Here is a 22,184-nt window from a genome sequence, read left to right on the forward strand (position 1 = left end):
CCTTCACTCTCGCTTCCTCTAATCGTGCCATGATTTCACACAGGGCGTGGTTATAACGACACTCGGGCGCGTAGGCTAATCGAAAATCCTAGTCGGAGCCAATCAGTGATCGAGGTGGGCGGGACGAAGCTGAACGATTCCGCGCGCTGCCGGTTGCGTTTCGGGTTCGTACGGGAGTTGTTTTGCCGGTGGAGTCGTATCTCCCGCCATTCCCCCCCACCAACACCACCTCACACTTATTATTATTATTATTTTTTCTTAAAACAAACAAACATCCATCTTGAAAGGGCCAGGAGTGTTTGTTTGTATTTTGTTTGTTTTTTGTGTGTGTGTGTAAACGGAAGGAAAGAATAAGAGCGTATTCGTCACGCAGTGAAGGCCAAAGTGCATGCTGGGATTTTTTTTAGAAAGCGCGCCATAGTGATCCTGGTGCCGGGCGCCTTTCACTGTGCCGGGACCTGTGACTCGGAGAAAGACGTCTCTCTTCCATTCCAGCTTTCATTTTTCTTTGGGTGAAGTTTGTTACGAGCGCAAAACTCTCTTGGATGTGTTCCCGAGCTATGTCCCAGCCGTCTCCTTTAATCCGAAGAGAAGCGAGGACAGGACATTGCTAATCCCAGCGCGACGCAGTTATTGTTATTTAGCTCGCGCGAAGCTACGCTAAGCTAAGCTAAGCTAAGCTAACTCGAGCCTAGCTTGGATGCTAAGCTAGGCGTTAAATGTCGAGGAAAAGCGCTTTGTGTGATTTCTCTCTCGATTCCCGGAATACATGTTCGTACTGGAGTTCATTTTAACCTAAAGCCGCTACATCACGACGAAGTTCATTTGTAGGGGGAAATAAAACAGTCGTAATGGCGCCACTGCTGGGCCGGAAGCCGTACCCGCTCTCTAAGCCGCCAGCCGAGCCGCCGGGCCCGGGAGAGCAGCTCTACATCATCCCGCACACCAAAGAGGCCTTCATCAACAAAGAGTATCCTTTCCTAGCTAGCCGGCTAGCTAATTAGCTTCACGGCTTCTTACTAAGACATACAGCACTGCTAAACGGTACGTCAAATAACAGCGCGTCTGTTATGATTTAAATAACAATATTTATTAATTTATTTATTTATATAATAATTTGTCCGGGTTTTGGAGCTGCGCTTATCCTTGAGCTAGCTCTATGCACGAGGCGTGAAAGGAAACTAACATGTATTTACATTAGCATCGGCTCCACGACACGTATCGAATATTTTCACTATTTTATTTTTTGTGGTGGTGGTGTTTTATCCCGAGTTAGCACAGGCTAGTTCTCGGTTATAGCTTTCCCTTGAAGGGAGCCAGGCTTTGTTTGCTGTAATGTGATTTTAGTGATATGTCAGTGTGCTATTTTTATATACCTGGAGAGTCAGGTAGTCGAGACAGACCCGACCGTGACTTTGCTTTGTTTTAATATGAGGAGTGTTAACCACGAAGCTAAGTGGTTTCAGGTCCGTGCCATTGACTGAAGCTCGTGTAGTCATCTTCCGGTTAGCAGAAAAGCTAACATGATGTAGCCGAAGTGACTGGAGTGGTTGAAGACTTGGGTCCTTTTTTTCTCTTGACATATGGGTGTAGGTTTGGGGTTTCTGTAAACGACATCCTTTTGGACGGAGGAAAAAAAAGAAACGATCTGATTGTTTACTAATGGATGAAGATACACGATATTGCCAAAAGTTTTGGGACACCCCTCCAAATCATTAAATTCAGGGGTTAGGCTCGGCCCCTTAGTTCCAGTGAAAGGAACTCGTAATGCTTCAGCACACCAAGACAATTTCCTGCTCCCAAATTACTGGGGACAGTCTGGAGATGACCGCTTCCTGTTCCAACATTACTGCACACCAGTGGACAAAGCAAGGTCCATAAAGACATGGATGAGAGTGAGAGTTGTGACAGTTCTGACCTCAACCCTATAGAACACCTTTGGGATGATTTAGTGGAGACTGCGAACCAGACGTCCAGCGTCAGTGCCTGACCTCATAAATGTGCTTCTAGAGGAATGGTCACAAATTCCCATAAACACACTCCTAAACCTTGTGGAAAGCCTTCCCAGAAGAGTTGAAGCTGCAAATGGCGGGCCTTTATTACATTCTCCATAACTTCATATTATATTCATGTGCATGTAAAGGCAGACGTCCCAAAACTTTTGGCAATATAGTGTATGTTTGTGACAGTTGCTTTAGACGTTGCTGGGTTTCATGTAATTCCCTCTTTTTACATTTCTGCTACTTTTTGTGAGTTGATGTAAGACGTAGAGAATTAGTGTTGAGTGTAAACACTCGGTGACTTCACGGGTGCACCTGTCAAACCACTTCTCACTGCTGTGTTTCTAAGCTTACACACACACACACACTGGTGTTACATGGATCTTCCAGAGGATCTTTATTTTACATTTAAGTGTCTGTTTCCTACAGAATTAAACAGCAGACCCGGGATTCCCCTTGTATTAGCACCATGTATTTGTCTGACTTCAAATGGAAAGCTCTTTAGATGCTGAATTGTCTTTGCGTAACTCATCAGCATTTACAGTGTCTGAGTTGTCTTTGCATATCAGTATTTACAGTCTAGAAAAACTTAATGCATCCCAAAGTAGATACTTGGGTTAATACAGATAGACATACATGTATTTGTACAGTTTGCTTCTTTGTATTGTTCTGTCCACACAGCATTAACACCATTTCTTCTAGACATATAAATTCAGCCACCTCATCTCTTTGGACGACTGAACACAGTTATACATGGATTTGAACTTGAGGTCTCACTTGATGATGGATAAATTGTTGCACCAAGATGGGCATCAAAACTAATCATAAGCATCATGTTAATATACATGTCTTAAAGCTGGGCCTGATGCTGCACCTTTTAATAATAGAGTTTCTCTGCTACACCCTGTTGTGTTAATTATGAACAAGGCCTCTCTCTCTCTCTCACGTACCTCAGACTGCAGGGAGCAAAACGAAACATCTCCTACTTTTCATGTGTAGGCGTTTTCAATATTCATCGTTCCGTGCCAATTTTTTTCTTCTTTTTTTTTTTTCTTGTCTCTGCTGGTTTTTATTCTTTAACCGTGCTGCTCAGAGAATATGAGGCCCGAATGCAGAAATACAGTGAACGGATCTGGACGTGCAAAAGTACCGGTAGCAGTCAGCTCACACACCTGGAGGCCTGGGAGGAAGAGCAGGAAGTCACTGAGCTGTGAGTAGAAAAACCATGATGGAACGAGAATAACTCTTTCGTCTGTAAATCAAGGGCGTTTAGTTTGAGCTGTTTAACTTTGTTGCTACCTGTCAGGTATTTTGGCTTCCTGTTTTTCACCACGTGACTGTTTTACAGCTTAAGCCTGAAAGCATAGTCTGAAAGTAGAAAATTGACATCTGCTATCAGTTAATTTGTACTGAAGCAAAGGGAATGACACTGGGCCAATACTTACCTGTAATGTAAGCGTGATTTTTGTGTAACGGTGGGGGGGAAAGCCCTTCCTCACGGTGTCTAATGTCCGCTCATATGCACACTCATTTTGTTGCATAAACAATGAAGACTTGAGCCTGTGGCTGCCTGTTGTCTTTAACAGGGCAAAAAATGAGCGCCCCCTGCTGGTGTAAACAAGCTATCACTGTGCCGATCGCACCAGTTATTAATTTGTTTAGTCTCCATAGCACATGCTTTGCTTACTTTATTTCTTGACTTCATTGAAGAAAGTTTTGCAAAAAAAAAAAAAAATCAATTTATATTCTGTAGTAACAAATAGTATTAAATAATTGAAAAACAGTATCTGAATACTATGATACTACTTCGTATTGTGGTTAGAATCTTTGTGTTTGAAAGGTGTGTTTGTGGTCTTGTACTTTTTCAGGCTGCAAGAGGAATACCCTGTGTGGTTTGAGAAGCCTGTTTTGGAAATTGTACATCATAACACAGTGTCTCTGGACAAACTGGTGGATCTAGCCTGGGTGGAGATCCTTACTAAATATGCTGTGGATGAGGAGTGTGACTTCCTGGTAGGAATTCTCCCGAACATAATCTTGCAATTAGTTCAAAGCTTTCTTGCTTATCTCATATGAGATGTATATCTTTCCCTCTTAGGTTGGAAAGGATAAAAGTTTGCGAGTGAAAGTGGTGAAGATTCATCCTTTGGAAAAGGTTCAAGAGGACCAGGCTCAGAAGAAGCTAGAGGGAGCATGCGACTCCCCTTCTAGTGACAAGGAGAATGCCAGCCAGGAAAACCAAAAGAAGGAGCAGCCCAAAGAAGAGGAAACCAACAGGCGAGAGAGCCTTTGTAAGTAACTGTAACTTGTTATTTTTAGCTGTTTTCTGTAGGACACGGAACACGTTTGATTGATTTAACTTGTTTTCGTAGGTGATCGGGCACGCCGCTCCCCCAGGAAACTCCCCACCACAATGAAGGAGGAAAAGAAGAAATGGGCGATGCCTAAATTTCTGCCTCACAAATACGACGTAAAGCTCCTTGATGAAGACAAGGTTATCAGTAACGTCCCTGTTGACAGCCTCTTCAGAACGGAGAGACCTCCCAATAAAGAGATCATGCGCTACTTCATCAGGCACTTTGCTCTAAGGCTTGGCATGGGAGAAAGCGCCCCCTGGGTGGTGGAGGATGAACTGGTTAAAAAGTTCAATCTACCCAGCAAATTCAGTGACTTTCTCTTAGACCCACATAAGGTAGTGTATAATTACTGACTTCAGCCATGTGGTTAGGGTTAATTCAGATGCTTTTGTTTTACAGTTACAGCAGTCAGTAATTTTGGGCTGTAACTGGAAATGAAACTGTTAAAAAAAAATAAATAAATAAATAAATAACAATTGTGTGTTATATATTTAGTTCTTAGCAGAAAATCCCTCATCCAAAAGAAAAAGTCTCAGCTCACCGGAAGGAAAACCGAACAAGAAGCTGAAGATTCAGGGCTCAGAGTCGGGAGTGGACACAAATGGCGTAAATGAAAAAGGAGAGAAGGAGAAAAAGCGGAAGAAAAAGCAAGACATTCAAAACATGCCTCTGAGCCCAACTCTCTGGGCAAACATGCAGGTATGCTTTTTATGAAAGGCAGTTTTATTCACGATGCCTGGTTGTAGTACACTAGTACATAAGCAGTATGTCTTACTGACAAAAACTTCAAGGCACCACTTTAATGGCAAATTATGTAGGAAGCAGTGGTAAAGAAATCAATGTTTTAATGGTTAAAGTAAGTAGTGATGGAAATGTTCAGTTTAACACAACCCGTGAGATCTCAGGAATGAGTACTGTTTTTATATCATATATCTCTAGTTCCAAAGTGGCTTTCATATAAACATGGCTAATCAGTATCTGTTTTGGTTACCTTGCACTGTCTAAAGAAGCATGTCTGTTTAAATTGGAGACTCACAATTGCCCCTAATTATTTTTGTGTCTGGAATTTCCTGAGCGCATCTTGCAGTCGGGTTCCGTAGCCCTGATGAAGATAAAATGGATATTGAAGATGAGCATGAATGTTTTTACTCAGCGTATTTTTTTTTTATTTTTTTTTAAATTTATTTTACTATGCATTTTCAGGTGAAGAACCTAAACGGCTCTCCACTAAAGGTCAAGAATTCAGGCACATCCAAGAAATCGGAGAACAAGAAACCTTCTGATACCAAGAAGAATCATAAGAGCACCAAAACAACCAACAGCCAGAAAGCCTCAAAAAAAGACGAAAAGGCCTCTAAGAAGCCCAGAATGAAACAGATGACCCTGCTAGATCTAGCAAAGAGTCCCACTGCTGCAGGCAGTCCTAAAAAGAGAGCGCGGAGTACTGGGCCTGGTACTCCAAAGCTGGGTAAGCCTCTGCCTCCCATGGCTCTGCATCTGCTGCGCTTTTATAAGGAAAACAAGGGCAAAGAGGACAAGAAGAGCACACTGTCTTCGTTAGTGAGCAGGGCAGCAAAGACCTTGTCGGCAGAGGACCGTGGACGCCTCCCAGATGAGCTGAAGGAGATGGTACAGAAGCGCTGGGAGCGACTGGAGGAGAAGCGGCGTTGGGCCCTCATGAGTGAGGAGGAGAAGCAAGAAGCGATGCGCAAGAAGCGGGAGGAGTTGAAGGAGAAGTTGCGTGAAAAGGCAAAGGAGCGACGTGAGAAAGAATTACAGCTGAGGCGTGAACAGCAGCGGCGCTTCGAGGACCAGGACATCACAGGCAAGAGCCTGCCCGCATTCCGACTGGTGGACATGCCCGAAGGCCTGCCCAATGCTCTATTTGGTGACATAGCCATGGTCGCAGATTTTCTCAGCTGCTACTCTGATCTGCTGTTGCCTGACAAGCAGTACCCTATCACGGCGCAGTCACTTATGGAGGCACTGGCAGGCGACAAGGGAGGGTTTCTTTACTTGAATCGTGTACTGGTGGTGCTGCTACAGACATTGCTGCAGGATGAACTGGCTGAGGCCTACAGTGAGCTGGACATGCCTCTGTCTGAGATCCCACTGACAATGCACTCTGCATCAGAGCTAGCACGCCTGTGTCTTCGACCAACTGACGTGCAGAGCGGTGAGAGCGCCCGTGACTCTGACGACTGGCACAACGGAGGCTGCTTTGACGATGTCCTGAGTGCTGAGCTCCTGGAACGGCTCGAGACAACCGAAGTGTTTGAGCTAGCACAGGCGGAGAAGGTGAGTCTGCTGGTGGCTCTGTGCCATCGCATCCTTATGACCTACTCTTTGGAGGACCACATGGAATCGGCGCAACAACGTTCTTCCGAGCTCTGGAAGGAACGCATCGCCACACTCAAGGAGGCCAACGTGCGCCGTAAGGCGGAGAAGCAAAAACGCAAGGAGCAGATGGAGTCCAAGACCCAGGATGTGGCTGTTAAAAAAGAGAAGAAGAAGGAGACCAACGACAAGGAGGATGTGTCCAAGGTCAAGGCAGAGCCAGAAGACATGATCAGCACAGTGAAGAGCCGCAGGCTGATGGCCATACAGGCCAAAAAGGAGAAGGAAGAGCTTGAACGCCAGAACAAAGGTGAGCACAAGACCAGAATATGCTCTTATACTGAGTGGGTTTTTATGTGCAAAATCAAACGAATCTAGTTAAAGGACCTAAGGTTTTGATGTTAGACTTGCATTTAAATCTTTTCAAGTCTATGGTTTCCCATTTGCATTCTGTGTAAGCGTCAAGTCTTCATGAATCAGTCAATAATCTGATTGATTACGCTTTGAAAAATATTTTTAATTTAAGATTCAGTGTGCTTCTAAACGCATTCATTGATTAACAGTCCCATGTTATCCAGCGGAAGGAGCCGAAGGTGCGTGAATAGCAAGAGTGAAGAACATCCTTGAAAAAAGCGAGTAGTTTTATTATTGTAGGCACCGTATTGATTCTGGCGTGCGTGTTTTTGAAGAGCGCATGGAGAAAGAAGCCGAAGAGGAGCGGATCAGGAGACAGCGAGCTGCTGTAGAGCGTGCGTTCCATGAGGGCCTCGCTAAGGCCAAACTAGTGATGAGGAGAGCACCACTCGGCACTGACCGCAACCACAACCGGTATACACATACACGCTCAATTCTCATCTAATAAAATACAAAAGCATCCTTGTACTTAGACGCAAGGAACCATGGCTTAAAACTTCAGGAGAAACAGAAAAACTGAGAGTAATCATTTGTCATGAATGTTTATGCATTTTTTTTATAATGTTATTGAGACTACAGGCACTTAATGTCTAGAAGTATGCATAATTGTGGCATGATTTTATTGGTTGCTTTATTTGTAGGCTTTATTAAATGGGCATTTTTATTTATCTGGAATTACAGCCAATAGCTACAAGAGATTACTTGCTCACTGATGTTCCACTTTGTGCACTAATGCATGTTCTGACTGCTGAAAATGTCAGCATCTAAAATGATCAGCCCATAAATATTAATATATTTTTAATTCCTTTCCTTTACTCTGATATAGTGCATAATCATCTCCTGCATGGTGACGAGTGTAATGGCTAGATTCTGCTGTGAATAACGCGTATGTGAAAGCTGTGATTTCATTGGTGTTTTGTGTGTATAGGTATTGGCTGTTCTCTGACGTTGTTCCTGGACTTTACATAGAAAAAGGCTGGGTGCACGAGAGCATCAACTACAGCTTTACACTTCCACCTGAGCAGGCACAGGCAGAAGAGGTAGAAGAGGATGAGGAGACAGAAGGTGAGGGTGCTGTGCCCTAAGAAGACATTTACTTTTACCCATGCAAAGATATTTTGAACTATATTTTGTATATATTTATCCTGAGTGAAATAACAGCCTGCCCATGTTGTTCCAGCAGGCATGTTTGAGTGAAACCTCAGGACTGTGTTAAACGACCCATTTTAGTTCTGAAGATGCTCATAAGCATGCATTATAATTTTAAATAAACTCAGCACCTTAATTTCCTGTCTCCTTTCTTTAGATGTGGAAAAAGCAGATGCTGCAAGTATAGGCAGTACAACTAATGAGAATGGCCAGCAGGGGGCTCCAGCTCTGGAGACCTGCATAGAGACAACTGTGCCCAAGCTGGGTCAAAACCTCTGGTAAACAAATCTTACACACATCGAGTTAAATGAAATTGTATTTCTGTTTTATTTTATTTTATCTATTTTAGTGATGTGCAGAGCTCAAACTTACACAGACCATAATTTGATCTGTAAAACAAACTAGTTTGGGACGTTCAGGACATCTTGCATGAACTAAGATCACGGGTGTCTTTCGTACATCACTAATTATCGAATGCCTTCTCTTCGATCAGGTTTGTGTGTGACACTCAGAAAGATCTTGATGAGCTTCTCGAATGCCTTCACTCACAAGGCGTGCGAGAGAGCGAACTGAAAATGCAGCTGGAACTCAAGTGAGTGTGTGCACTGAACAAATACTTTAAACGTTATGCATTTCTGTTGTCCTTTATGGTTGTATATTTAATTGTTATTTTATCAAAGGTACCAGGACATCCTACACTCCATCCATCTGAGCCGAAAGGCCAACACCGGCCTGCGCACCTGTGATGGCTACCAAGAGCTCCTCAAATACCTGCGCAGTGATATCATCGAGGTATCTTCGCGCCTGGAGAAGGGTGGACTTGGCTTAATGGAAGACACCGTCAGCTTTGAGGAGCGGGTAAGGAGCTTTGGGGAGATTCAGTTCTTATTTTTGAGGAACTTATGGTGTCTCCTAGGGTAGTTTGGGGTCCAGGTTTCACCTTGAATGTTTTTTAGGCACCAACATTAATATGAATCTTTTTCTATCTCAATTTGTTTGCCATATTTATAATATAGCAAACATCCTTAAATTAAACATGTATATCTCTCTAAGTTTTTCCTAAGTAATTTTTTCTTCTTCTTTCAGGTGCGAAACCTGGAAAACCTGAAGGATTTTGGTGAGTGTGTGATCACGTTGCAGGAGTGTGTGGTAAAGAAGTTTCTGCAGGGCTTCATGGCTCCCAAACAGAAGAAAAAGAAGAAGCAGACGGGAGAAGAAAGTGGAAAGGCTGAAGAAGTAGATGAGGAGAAGAAACTGGCTGAGGAGGCTAGGGTGAGTGTGCAGGATGGGGTGTGTGTGTGAGAGGTTGTGTTCAGTTTTTAGGACAAGTTTTTCTGTCTTTTATATTATGGTGGATGATCCACATTCTGTCAAAATGAGTTTTCTTAAACTTTTGCTGTCTGTCTACAGGTGGCAACTTATGTGGAGAAGTGGAAGACTGCCATACGCGAGGCCCAGACCTTCTCACGCATGCATGTGCTTCTGGGAATGCTTGACGCATGCATCAAGTGGGACATGTCTGCAGAGAACGCACGTTGCAAAGTGTGCCGCAAAAAAGGTAAGACGCAGAGGTCTAAGTCGTATCAGATAAGGCTAGGATTCCCAGTGTTGGTGTAGGGAGCACTATATTGTACATCACTTATAAAACTTTGCTGGTTATACCATACAAGTTCACTATGTGTAGAAAGAATGAGTGTTCAAAGTATAGTATGATGTAAGAAATTTAGTCACCTATCAATGTCATCATCTTTCACATAAGCACTGGAACATGTCTAAGACGCTTTCTAAAGAACCACATCAACTGTCTGTGAAGCAAGCTTCAATCTAGTCATGTGTTAGCAAAACTTTAAACTTTCATCTATAAACATTGTTTTTTTTATTTTCCCAGTAGGCGAGGATGATAAGTTAATCCTGTGTGATGAGTGCAACAAAGCCTTCCACCTCTTCTGCCTGAGGCCTGCACTTTATCGCATTCCTGAAGGGGAATGGTTATGCCCCGCCTGCCAACCAACCATAGCCCGGCGCTGCTCGCGTGGAAGGTGAGAGGAGTAAAAGTGTCTGAGAAAATACACACAGTCTCTGTACTGTAATCTAACATTTCCATGAGTGTGCGCATGTACATTCACCCTTATGAATTCTTTATGTACGATAGCACACTCTAATCCTTCTCTTTTGTGCCTATGTGTGACTAACAGAAACTATAACGAAGATACAGAAGAGGAGGAGGATGAAGAGGACGAAGAGGAAGATGAGTCAGATGAGGATGAATCTGAGGATGAGGAGCAGAGGGATACAGGGCACAGCTGTGAGTCTTTGTATATTTCCTCCTTTTTCCATTGCAACCATTCACTGTTGCACATTTGACTAATTTCCAACATTGCAATTCTTTCTGATTTAACAGTGAGGCCGAGGAAGAAGATGAAATCTTTCCTGAGGCCCAAAGTCCAGAGCAAGTCATCGTCCAAGAAGCATTCGCCACCAAGTGCCAAAACGTCATCGAAATCTAAAAGTGCTGCCAAATCACGGCCGAGCAACCCTGCAGATATCGATGAACTGGTGAGAAAGTTAACACATGCATACACACAACCACATGAATGAGAATAGGCTGAAAAATAATGAAGCTGACATTTCTGTGTGACTATGGTTCATTAATGAATTGTGTGCTACGCTGTTGGCCCATGTTTACAGTGTGTTGATTTCTGCAGGTGCGTCAGAGCTCTAGAACAGGAGGAAATAAGCAAGCACAGGACCTTGAGAAGTGTGAAGAAATTCTTCAAAAATTGATTAAATTCCGTTATAGCTGGCCATTCAGGTACACATTCTCTCTCTCTCTCTCTCTCTCTCTCTCTCTGTGTGTGTGTTTGTGGTTTCATGGGCATGTTAGCTGTTAAAGTTTCAAAATGCATTAAGAAATTTATATTTTGCATTTAAAATGTGAAATTTCAAGAGTGCCAAGTGCCTCATTCACCCCTAGCATAAAATGCTGGATGATGTTTGGATCACAAGTGGACAGTGCTAAGTATCATGATGAACCATAGAGCGTTCTACCTGCTGGATAAAGGTGTCACTATAACAGCAATGGTTTTCTCTGCAAAGAAAATATGAGATTCGACAATAAATGATTACTGTGGTCACTGGTGATGCATTCATAACACCAGGTGTGAAAGACTGTGTCTTGGATGTCTCAGTATGTTCGGATCATCCAGGACGCATTAATGTGAACAGATTCTCAAATTCCATGCTGTTATTTTGTCTAGCATCAGACAATTAAAACCAATGTCTAAGATCATATTTGAACGTTTGAGCAGCCCATATAACCTTCACACACACATCTGGACCAGTGTGAGTATTTGTTGCATATCTCTAACTTGGTTCTCCTTATCCATTCAGGGAGCCAGTGTCAGCGGAGGAAGCCGAAGATTACCAGGACATCATCAGCACTCCCATGGACTTCAGCACAATGCAGAACAAGTTTAAGTCGTCGCAGTACCGCAGCCCACAAGAATTCGTCGAGGACATGAAACTGGTGTTCAGTAACGCTGAGGAATACAACCAGCTAGGCAGCAGCGTACTGCAGTGTATGGGCCGTACAGAGCAAACATTCACCGAGCTACTTCATAAGATCCTACCCGGGGTCACCTACTTGCGCCGCAAGGCACGAAAACGCAACGCCCCTCAACAGGACGACGACGAGGACAACGAGGAAGACGAGAAGAGAGGTAGGAAGATACAGAACGGCAAACAAGAAAGTTCAACCTCTAAAGGTCGCGATGAGATCAGCAGCCGGTCTACCAGACACGGCGGAAGACAGCGCAGGCAGGAGGAGAGTGAAAGCGAGGAGGAGGATGAAGAGGACAGGGTAACAAGGAGGAGCACACGGACAGCAGCCTTGTCAAGTCGCAAGGACTACCGAGAACAGGACAGCGACAGTGAGAGAGAGAACAGGAGAACTGGCTTGAGGAAGTCTGGGAGGAGGGCAGGTGACGAAGCGGAGGCAAGCAGCGATGACGAATCAATTGGTCAGCGACATTCCAAGAGGCAAAAACGCTCACTATAAAAGTCCAGGGTGCTTTTTTGAGTTTTCTTTTTATTTGTTAAAATGGATTCTTATCCTTCCTTAATCTTCTACCTCCCTCAATTCCAAAAGGCAAAGTGGACCCACTCTCACAAACCTCTCAAACTGCCCCATATAGATTTTTTTTTTTTTTCGCCCTTTTCCTGGTTTATTAGACTTGATGTTTATGTTCATATTGATAAATACAAAAGAAACTGATTTATATTTGTAAGTTGTTTATTACTGGTGACTTATTTTTCTCAACCAGGAAATTTATTGATCTCTGATGAGATGATCTCTGTGAGCTCTTAAAAGGCAATTTTCATTTAAATTTTGGCCTTAAGCCACTTGCTTCATATAAATCTCTATATAAATATATATTAAAAAAAAAAGAATTTGTCATTTGGGGTAACTTGACCGTATGTCCATGTCTCATTTTGCTGATGTCAGAATGTCAGGCAGGGCTGCTGATTAGAGAGTTGCAGGTCGCCTGTGACTGAATATTACAGTGTCCTAGATGTTTGGTTTTTTTTTTTGTTTGTTTTTTTTAAGAAAATAAATAAAACTAAATAAAAAAAAAAAATAATGCACTAGATTTGGAACTCCAGCTGTGCTTGTGGTGTACCGATACTACACACACTATTTTTCTTGGAGGCAACCAGCACCGAAAAACTTATTTGAAATTCATTGTTTTGTTTTTTGTTCGGTTTTTCAGAATACAAGTACGTATGAATAAAGCATTTTCTGGATCTGAAATCACGTCTGCTGGATTCAACTTTATTTCTGTAAATTTGAGTTTATAACGTAAAAGCACTACTAGCAGTCGGGTCGATGACGAATCTCAGCGGCTCAATACATGCGGGTCGAGTCAAGTGTTGACTTAAAATAAAGCCCTTTATCATCTTAGTGTTGGTGCACCTTGTGCTCTCTGGATTTCCTAAACGATTTGTAGGGTCGTCTTTTTATCTCCACTAAAGCCTAGCAGAGGAACTCTAGTTTTTCAAAATGTTTGTCTTCATCCATCACCACCACCACCACTGTGTTCTGTCGATCATTTTTTTTTTTTTTTTTAGATATCTGTACCATATGAGCGGGTCGGTGTTATGAACGTATCCGTGTTTTTATATTAGCCTTGATGTTTTTATTTTATCGTGAAAGTTGCTTTTACTCCTTTTTACCTGTTTCTGATCTTTTTGGGGTTTTTTTTTTTTTTTTTTTTATTGCAATGTGTTTCCAGCTTTTGTTTCTGCCTTGTAGGAGAGATGCCGATAGTACAGCTAACTCGGCTCTGAATCAGAATTGTTCTCAAGAGCTCAGGGATTACAAACAGGAATAACCTTGAGGTAGTTTAATATAAAAAATAAAATCAGTGGTCAATGGCCTTTTAATGGTGCTGTTATCCCAGGTGACCTGCAGGTGGCACTCTAGTGCAGCGTACTACAAACATCCATCACTAAGATGTCCTGTTTATAAATAAAATCTTCATGTAGTCCCCCCTCTGTTGTAACGGACATGGAAACGACCAATGTATATTACTTCAGCTGCAATTAACATATCTACAGCTTGTATTCATCAGCCCCTTTTTTTTATTTGTATATGGGAATGTAAATACTGAGCTCCGCTTTGTAAATGACACGTTTCAGCTGATCCCAGGTTTCATTGTAATTCTTCTTTTTCGTCAAACCATTGGGTCGAATTGAGGATTTGGTGATCTTAAGGATCTTGTACAGTCGAAACACCACAAGTACGTGTTCACACCCGGTTCTTTTTAAACCCGGATTAGACCAAGTGTTTCTGAAATCATGTATATAACTGAAATGTCCTAGTACATGAATGCTGATGTATGGTTGCATTCATCAGTGTGTGATATGCAAAAGCTGCTCCTGTATCAGCACTCTCAGTCAGGTAGTTGTTATTGTTGTTGTTTGTTTTTGTTTGTTTGTTTTAATCCCAGCCCTGGATGTTTTTCTCTTTCCCCACAGTGATCAAGCTCAGTCTGAACAGAAAATCGGGTGGAAATTTACGATTACAGACCCCAAATAATCATGAACCTGTTTTTGTAATAGTTAACAAACCCCCCACCCTGTTATAAATTAGCACTTGGGTTCTGTGTATATGACTGCTCTTGGTTATATTTTAGAAAGCAACACTTGGAGCACAGAGGTGAATGTAAAACCTGCAAAAATGTATTGGTTAATATCTGTTTCCACTTCTCTTGTGTGAAGGGCTTTCTTGGGCACATTTTATGTTTTCATATATATATATATATATATATATATATATATATATATATATATTTTTACAGGCTTCATGTTAAATTGATCATCATCTCCCATGTAAGGTTTTTTGTTTTGTTTTGTAAAAGTTCCCCCAGTCTATTTGAGTCATCACTGCCAGTTGTAAAACCTTGTAATATAATAAGAGGGAGGGAGGGAGGGCAGTTAGGGGCGGCTTAATGAACCAACCCGAGGTTGAATTTTGTGTGTGTGGGGGGGATTTTTCTTTCCCCTTTCATTTTTTTTTTTTTAATAAAACCTTGAACAATGTTCAAAATTTGTCTTTGTCTTTCTTCGCCCTCCAGTTGCCTGCACTTCAGGCATAAAACAGTGATTAGTTTGAGCACGCTGTCCAAATTGGGAACGATCCAGAGTGAGAGTGTATGTTGGCAGGAAGTTTGGGTCACGGCGAAGGTGTGAAAGCACCGCAGTCACAACAAGCAGGAGAGGTTTTCCCTTTCTCTCTCTCCATGAAAGAAGCTTATTTTTTGTCGTAACACCCCCCCCCCCGGCGTCTCGTGTGTCTGCATGTGGCCCCCCCACCCCCCTCCCTCTACACCGAAATTACGGATGGAGAGAGGGGTGCTCCTTTCATTCTTTTAATTACAGGCACTGGTGTTTTGCTTGGAGCTCTCAGGTGGCACCAGGTAATTATGCTTGTACCTCTTGCTCCAGTCAGCCTGGCCCCCACAACTTTCCATTGAGGAGGAGAGGGGACCCTGAAAGGTGTGACGTGTGGAACAAGAGGACCTTATGTGGAAGACCAAATGATGGAAGAAGGAAAGCTGGAACTTTGGGGAATGAGAAGACCTACAGTGAAGTGGGGAGGAACAGACCCTGACTGTTTTAGATAGATGGATGGAAAGGAAGAAAAAGGGAAGAAAAGTAGACAGAAGCACCAGAGAGGGTTTTAAGTCAAGCTTTTTATTAGCACTGCTTTAACTCTTGATTATTGTGAAGATCCACAGCTTTGAATTAAAGTGGGCAAGATTTAATTTCATGTTATTCCAGTTCAGCAGAAAGTTCAGGATGGAAATTCTATTATTAGTCCGTTGCTGATGTAAAGGTACGGTTTATATAATAGTATGCAGTTAAGTTGCTTTAAAAATTCATCGCAGATTAAGATTTCTCATTTATACCTATTCTATCACCGTGATAAAATTGGTTCTTCTTAAAAAATCTTCATTTTAAGTCTTTATAAAAATGAGCGAAACTTTATAAAACAAAATATATATATGAAAGTATAATTAGTGCTTTACTTTAACCATTTAACACATAAACTTAATTCCACAGTGACTTGTATGAACTATAGTTATGGATTGAATAAATAGTTATTAACATTTAAACACGTCAGTTCATATGTGTTAACATTATATTACGTTAGTTTCATATCATAAATTCTACATGAATTGTGTTGTTAGTTTATTTAAGCTCGTTGTGTTAGTTAAGGGAACAACAATGTACGGCATTACCAAAGAATAACACGATGCAACAAGTGATAGATTTTGTATATTGAGCTAGAGCATTGTATAGTTGTAGTAAAATACATTACTATAATCTGTAATAGCTGTAATTGTTTCACTGTCACTTGTTTATCCTGTGTGTGTGGATAAATGAATGAACGTTTGGGATAATAGACAGGAACTCTATCCACACACACACACACACACACACACAAATACACCTCATTAAGCCATTAAAAATAAGGGCAGAAGCAGCTGTCCAGCAGGAGTTCCTGGAAAAGGGAGGATATCTTACAGAGGTGTAAGCCTGTGTAACTGAGACCTTTCGGTCTGTGTGTGTGTGTGTGTGTGTGTGTGCGTGAAAGAGAGAGAGAGAGAGAGAGAGAGAGAGAGAAAGTAAGGAAAGCCCGTTTGGAATGTTTATGTGCCCATAAATGTATTGGTTTGCATATGGTAATGCATTGTTTCTGTGTATACCTACACCATTGCATGCACACAAATACCACGAGCATGCAGGCTCATGTGTTCTGAGTGTATTTGCATGAGCATGAATAGGTATGTGTTGAGTAATGCTGGGTGCGTGTGTGTATTTCTATGCGTGCACTTGCTCTAATAGGGAACAGTAAGAAGTCAGCCGGCCCATAAAGGACTCTTTGAATGGCAGGCAGTGTGTGTGGAGGGCGCTGTAATCCATTACAGATGTGGAGGTAATTATATCCAGTCAGGTCTGATGGCGACAGAAGCCATGGCCTGGGCACTGACGTCTAAGGGCTTGTTCACAGCCTGTGCGCTTACCACAGATGCACCTCTTTATTTCTCACTTGAATTTATTTTCTGCTACAGCTCAGTGGAGCATTTTAACTTCGACCACATGTATCCTAAGGTTCAGCCAGCCACCTTATACTGAAGTCCCATATTTTGAATGTCTTTTAATCTTGAAGATGCTCCAGGAGACCCGACGAAGCTCTGTGACTGAGTCTATTCTAAGACGTCCACTTCTAATCATGTCTCTTCCAGGACCAAATCTATCTTGGCAGCTTAACGTGCCACACACCAGCTTTGTTATTCCAAAATGACAGGAAAAAATGAATTCTATCTCTCGCTCTAATATGGCACAGTGGAATTATAGTAACTTTTCCCAGTCGCTTATAGTCCTGTGGTAGACCGAGTGGGCTGTGGTTCTCCATCTGAACTGGGAGACTGGGAATTGGTACAACGCAGTGTGTGTGTACCCAATCTGCACTATTCGAACCACACGGTTCTCTTGCACAGAGTGTCTTCTTTCACAAGACATCACGGAAAAGCTCTGACATCAAATTCCACAGGACGAGGGCTAAATAGCGTGAAAGGTGGTGATGTGTGGAGCCATGAATTGCAACTCTGTTTAAAGAAAGGCCCTTCAGTACCTTAATGTGTATTTAACCGTGCTAATTATAAAAAAAAAGAAAAGATCCAAATCTATGGTATGCTTAAAATGGAGGATCTATATCAAGGTTAATGTAGTGTGATTGTGTAAATATTGAAAGTTGTGTGATGTTGAATGAAGGTAATGGTGTATATAATGAATTAGATTAATGTAAAGCCCAATTAACACTGAGGTTTGGGATATGTTTACGCAAGATTCGTGATTGATTTATCCGCAGATGGATGCGGTGAGAGAAAGAGAGCTGGAGAGACAAAGACTTTCTGTGTCGGACTCGGAGGTGTTCCGCGTGACTGAGGAAGGCAAAAGCAAACAGAACCGGAGGAGAGGAGGAGCCCAGGAGAGATTTCGCACCCTCAGCAACTCTATTGTGACCTGAACCACAACGAGTACACACATAGACATAAACTCTTCCCATAACCTGCTCCAAAACTGAGCTGTCACTCAACGGAGAACGAAAACAAAGCAGGCCTTCACGGCAGGCTTTACTGTCAATTTTAATTAAAGAAAAGCAGCTGAAAATTAAATTGGTTCTTATAACCTCTACCACTCCCAAACCATCCATCTGAAGACAAGACACATTTACACATTCTCTCGCTTTCACCTACTTGCATTTAAAACTTTGTGGACGTGTGACCATCGAGCGCTGGTGTGAGAACCAATATCCAAGCATGGTTTCAGCTTCTGTAAGTGAATATGACCTCTTGTCCTATCTGACGGATTAACAGCAATCCAGGCAAAACACACAGATAGAGTTCCATCTCCCTCCCTCTTTCATTCTCTCTCTCTCTCTGACCCTGCTGAAGACTTCCCAGCACAACACACTTCACTTCATTCCCTAAATGCACACACAATTTCAGGATCTATGGATTTGGGTGTAAATCCTTAAACTCTGTCATTATTTCTGATAAACATCTCTTTCATGTACTCAGTTTCTAAAGCACTCTTCACACATTTATATACTAACTTGAAGTATACTTACTCTCTCTTTTTCCTGCTGGTTTTGGTTGACTGCTCTCATTCATTCATTCATATTCAGTAAGTGCCTTATACTGCTCAGGGTTGGTGGTAGATCTGGAACCAATCCCAGGAACACTGGAAGCAATATAGAAACATATTAGACGGGATTTCCTCATTTATGCAATTAACTGAAAGTCTGAGACTCATCCACTCCACAGATTATGTTGAAATCCTGACTATCACACCAACATGTGGACCTTCGCCTAACTGTTGCCACTAAGCTGGAGGCACTTGATTATCTAGAACATCTTAGTGTACTGTAGCAGTACAATTTCCCTTCAATGGAGCAAAGAGGCCCAAACCACTTCCAGCATGGCAATGCCCCTGTGCACTAAATGAGCTCCAGGAAGACATGATTTGCCAAGGATGGAGTGGAAGAACTTGAGTGTCCTGCACTGAGCCTTGAACTCAACCCCACTGAACACCTTTTGGGAAGAACTGGAATGCAGATTGCATGCTACTCAACATCAGTACCTGACCTGACCCATGTTCTTGTGACTAAATTGACACAAATACCAACTTCCATCTTCAAAAATCTAAAGCCTTTCCAGAAGAGTGGAGACTGTTACAGGAGTAAAAGGTGGACCAACCCCAAATTAATACTCGTGGTGTTGGAATGGGATGTTCAACGAGCAAATATGAGTACGATAATCAGGTGTCCATACACTTTTGGCCATATAATGTAAGTTCAGCATGGAAAGACGTGTTATATACTGGACATAAGACTCTCGCTTGTGTTTATTGTAAAATCTGACTTAATCTGGGTTCTGGCTATCATTAATGGCCCCCTAATGCTGACAAGACCCCCTGTGTCTTTATGAGCGCCTGTGTTCGGCTGTAAACAGGGCCAGATGTGTGAAACAAAGCAAACATAGCTCATAAAAGACCCCACGAAAGGTGTAATTAGTGTGTAACAGCGAGTCATGTCCGGCTAAACGCCGTGAATCACGACAGGAGAGGACTCCGCTCTCATGCAGGGAATCAGAAAAATGGCGGGAAAAAGTCTGCATGCTGCATGACTTAGCAGCATATAAAACACTGCTGGGAAAAAAAACGCATCCTGGACAGAGCTGGTGATACAATGCATGTTTGCTTCCCTTACATAACTGCTGGCAACTTTATGTTCCAGCTCCTCATAATGCCTGTAGTAGTTACATTTATTGGTTTAATATTAAAGGCCGGTCATCACAGAAGTTAAAGTAACATTAGCACTAGCTTGATTTTTAAATAAGCTAGGATGTCAGAAGCCGTAACCTATTGGCACCAAACAAAAGCAGCAGTGTGTGCGTGTGTCTTTTCCCAGCTGGTTTTCTTTAGAGCTCAACTATGTGCTGTACAATAATCAGTCTGTGTCAACACCCCTGACAGGGGAAAAAGGCCTTAATTTACATTAAAGGAAGAAAAAAAATTAGGCAAATAATTTGACTCTTAAACTGCAGTGTTGTGGAGTTGAAATGTTAACAGGAAAAGTGGTCTGTTAAATGCAGTACTCTGCATCTGTACAGTATAGTGTGTGGGGCATTACGTTTTTTTTCAAAGGCAGGAATGGTGAACTTGTTGGCATGGTGAACTTGATGATATTCCAACACAAGGGTGAAGGATTATACAAGATGTTGGGAGGTAGAAACATTTTTTCTGAAAGTATTCTGAAGGTGAATCGATGCAAGTAGAACGATAAGAGATCCCTGCATGAAGTATGTTCCATTAAGGATGTCCCTATGCACTACAGGAAGTCCTTGTTTTCCTTGAGAGGTAAAAATCTGGAAAGGAAACCCCTTGAACTCCCATCAGTATTCTTCACTTTGATTACTACATTCATTCATTCATTCACTTTTTCCTGGTCAGGGTCATGGTGAAGCTACTTTCTATCTAAGAAACACTTGGTGTAAGAAATAAATACACCCTGGAAAGGATAGCATTAGATAGTATCAATCCACCTAGTCAGACAGTTTGGGAGATGAGATGCAAATACAGGGAGAACATTCACAGAAGATCCAGACAGTAACCTGCAGTCAGGCTTGATCTGGGGACCCTGAATCTCTGAAAAAGTGGTCTTCAGTTTTTCCTTCTGGTGTATCTTAAAGGATCTTAAAGTAATAGTGTGTCTCTATCATACGCAGTATAAAGTAGAACCCTTGAAAAGATAGCAACTCTTAACAACCTAAGAAACTTTGTAAAATCCTTTTGTCTCAGAGTTATTCTTTCATAGTAATTCATAATAAATGAATGGTATGCTTAGATAAACAATAAAGATAAACAATAGGATAAAAACCCAACATTTAAGGAGTTCAAAGACACACAGATACACACACACACACACACACAGAAAAAAAAAATGCATTCAATCTTCACTTCCAAACACTGGGCAGTTTGGGGTCAAAAGGGGAGAGAGAGAATACCAAGAGGAAATCTGAGGGTTAACTTCATTATAGAGTTCTGTTAAAGCATTATCTACGCCTTTACACAGCTTTTATAATACAACAGAGAGAGAGAGAGAGAGAGAGAGTTAAAGCAAAAATAAGAAGAGTGGGACGGAGTGAAAGAGAGGGAAAGAATGAAGAAAGAACAAAAAGGGCATAAAAGTCTTACCTTTCTAAAGATCTATACAAAGAGCATGCTTGTGAATAAAACCCAGTACGGAGATAATCTGCAGCCATTATATTTCGCTGCTATTCACTTTGTACATGAGTTAAATCACACTGCAGTTCTTTAAACTACATTCCTCTCAGGGTGTAATTTATACAAAGATTTTAGCTAACTAGCTGTAAAGTTGTGAAATTCTATTCAGCAAGCTTTTTTAGTAAACATCACACAAAGAAGCCGCTGTAGTACGCTCAGTAACAGATGTGGAAACTGTCATGAGGCACGAAAATAACATAGCTATAAATAAGAGCACAAAAGACCATGCTAGCATTACCTAAGAGCTAGCTGATAAATCGATGGCTCTTAGCAAAGTCGTCAACTAGCAAATGTTTGTAAATACACAGCTAGGACCACATAGCTAGCTAGCTCGGAATGACAATGTTAGTTAATTATTGGTGCAAGATGATATAGTTGAGGGTTTATTATTATAATTATTAACCCAGTGTGAGCATTTTGTTGCATCTATGTAAAATTTAAAGCATTTTAAAAGACAAATCCGAGTTCATATGTTTCTGTGGAATGTCCTGATTCTTGGGCTGTGGTTTTGAAGCTGATCTCTATAATCAAGGTAAAATGGAGCCAAAAAAAAAAAAAAAAATCCAAAACAGAGATTACTTTAAAGGGAAAAAGAATTTAAGATTAAATAATCAATAGATAGGGCTTTTAAAATGCTGGACTGTGTCCTTTGATGAGGGTTTCAGTAGCCAATTCTTTGTCAAACTGGCAGGAAAAATGGTGCAAAATTCTGGGTTGATTTGCGGGAAATAAATAACAATCATATTTCCATGGAAAAGAAATAAAATATGCAGCAATTATGTGCTTTCCTAAATGTCTAGGACTGATTTCACTAATGATGCTATCGCTTCCTATAATCCTTTGCTGTGCCTTTTATTTGCTTTGGCTCATCTTTGAATACTTTGCCTTCATTTAACCGCTGATACACTCCCTCTGTGCATTTGCGGACTGCAGGAGTGCCTCAGAGCAACTACGAGTTTGTTGCTTCTTGCATGCACTTGCACTTATATCCAAACCTGATTTAAAATAGCAT

General features: G+C 41.7%; 1 protein-coding gene across 2 annotated transcripts; it reads left to right on the forward strand.

Moving 5' to 3' along the window:
• The first annotated feature begins 142 nt into the window (after positions 1 to 142).
• baz1b (bromodomain adjacent to zinc finger domain, 1B) lies at positions 143 to 12,857 on the forward strand. Of its 2 annotated transcripts, none has more exons than XM_058387630.1 (19): positions 143 to 970; positions 3,094 to 3,210; positions 3,869 to 4,013; positions 4,099 to 4,291; positions 4,373 to 4,692; positions 4,853 to 5,056; positions 5,561 to 7,004; positions 7,384 to 7,522; positions 8,037 to 8,173; positions 8,415 to 8,535; positions 8,751 to 8,849; positions 8,938 to 9,115; positions 9,344 to 9,529; positions 9,668 to 9,815; positions 10,146 to 10,296; positions 10,453 to 10,562; positions 10,659 to 10,813; positions 10,963 to 11,069; positions 11,648 to 12,857. In XM_058387630.1, the coding sequence occupies exons 1-19, from the start codon at positions 852 to 854 to the stop codon at positions 12,312 to 12,314; spliced, it is 4,740 nt and encodes a 1,579-aa protein (XP_058243613.1). In that variant the 5' UTR covers positions 143 to 851; the 3' UTR covers positions 12,315 to 12,857. The 2 variants fall into 2 exon arrangements, with proteins under 2 accessions (XP_058243613.1, XP_058243614.1); XM_058387631.1 differs by having other exon boundaries at positions 10,149 to 10,296.
• Positions 12,858 to 22,184: the final 9,327 nt, after the last annotated feature.

The sequence above is a fragment of the Hemibagrus wyckioides genome, linkage group LG04 (genome assembly GCF_019097595.1).
Source record: "Hemibagrus wyckioides isolate EC202008001 linkage group LG04, SWU_Hwy_1.0, whole genome shotgun sequence".
NCBI lineage: Eukaryota > Metazoa > Chordata > Actinopteri > Siluriformes > Bagridae > Hemibagrus > Hemibagrus wyckioides.

What these genes read in the sequence shown, in the direction of transcription:
- baz1b (XM_058387630.1), top strand. Translation starts at nt 852, where the DNA reads ATGGCGCCACTGCTGGGCCGGAAGCCGTACCCGCTCTCTAAGCCGCCA. An exon ending in AAAATGCAGCTGGAACTCAA is followed by an intron (nt 8,850 to 8,937) that starts GTGAGTGTGTGC and finishes ATTTTATCAAAG; the next exon opens with GTACCAGGACATCCTACACT. An exon ending in CTGCAGATATCGATGAACTG is followed by an intron (nt 10,814 to 10,962) that starts GTGAGAAAGTTA and finishes TGATTTCTGCAG; the next exon opens with GTGCGTCAGAGCTCTAGAAC.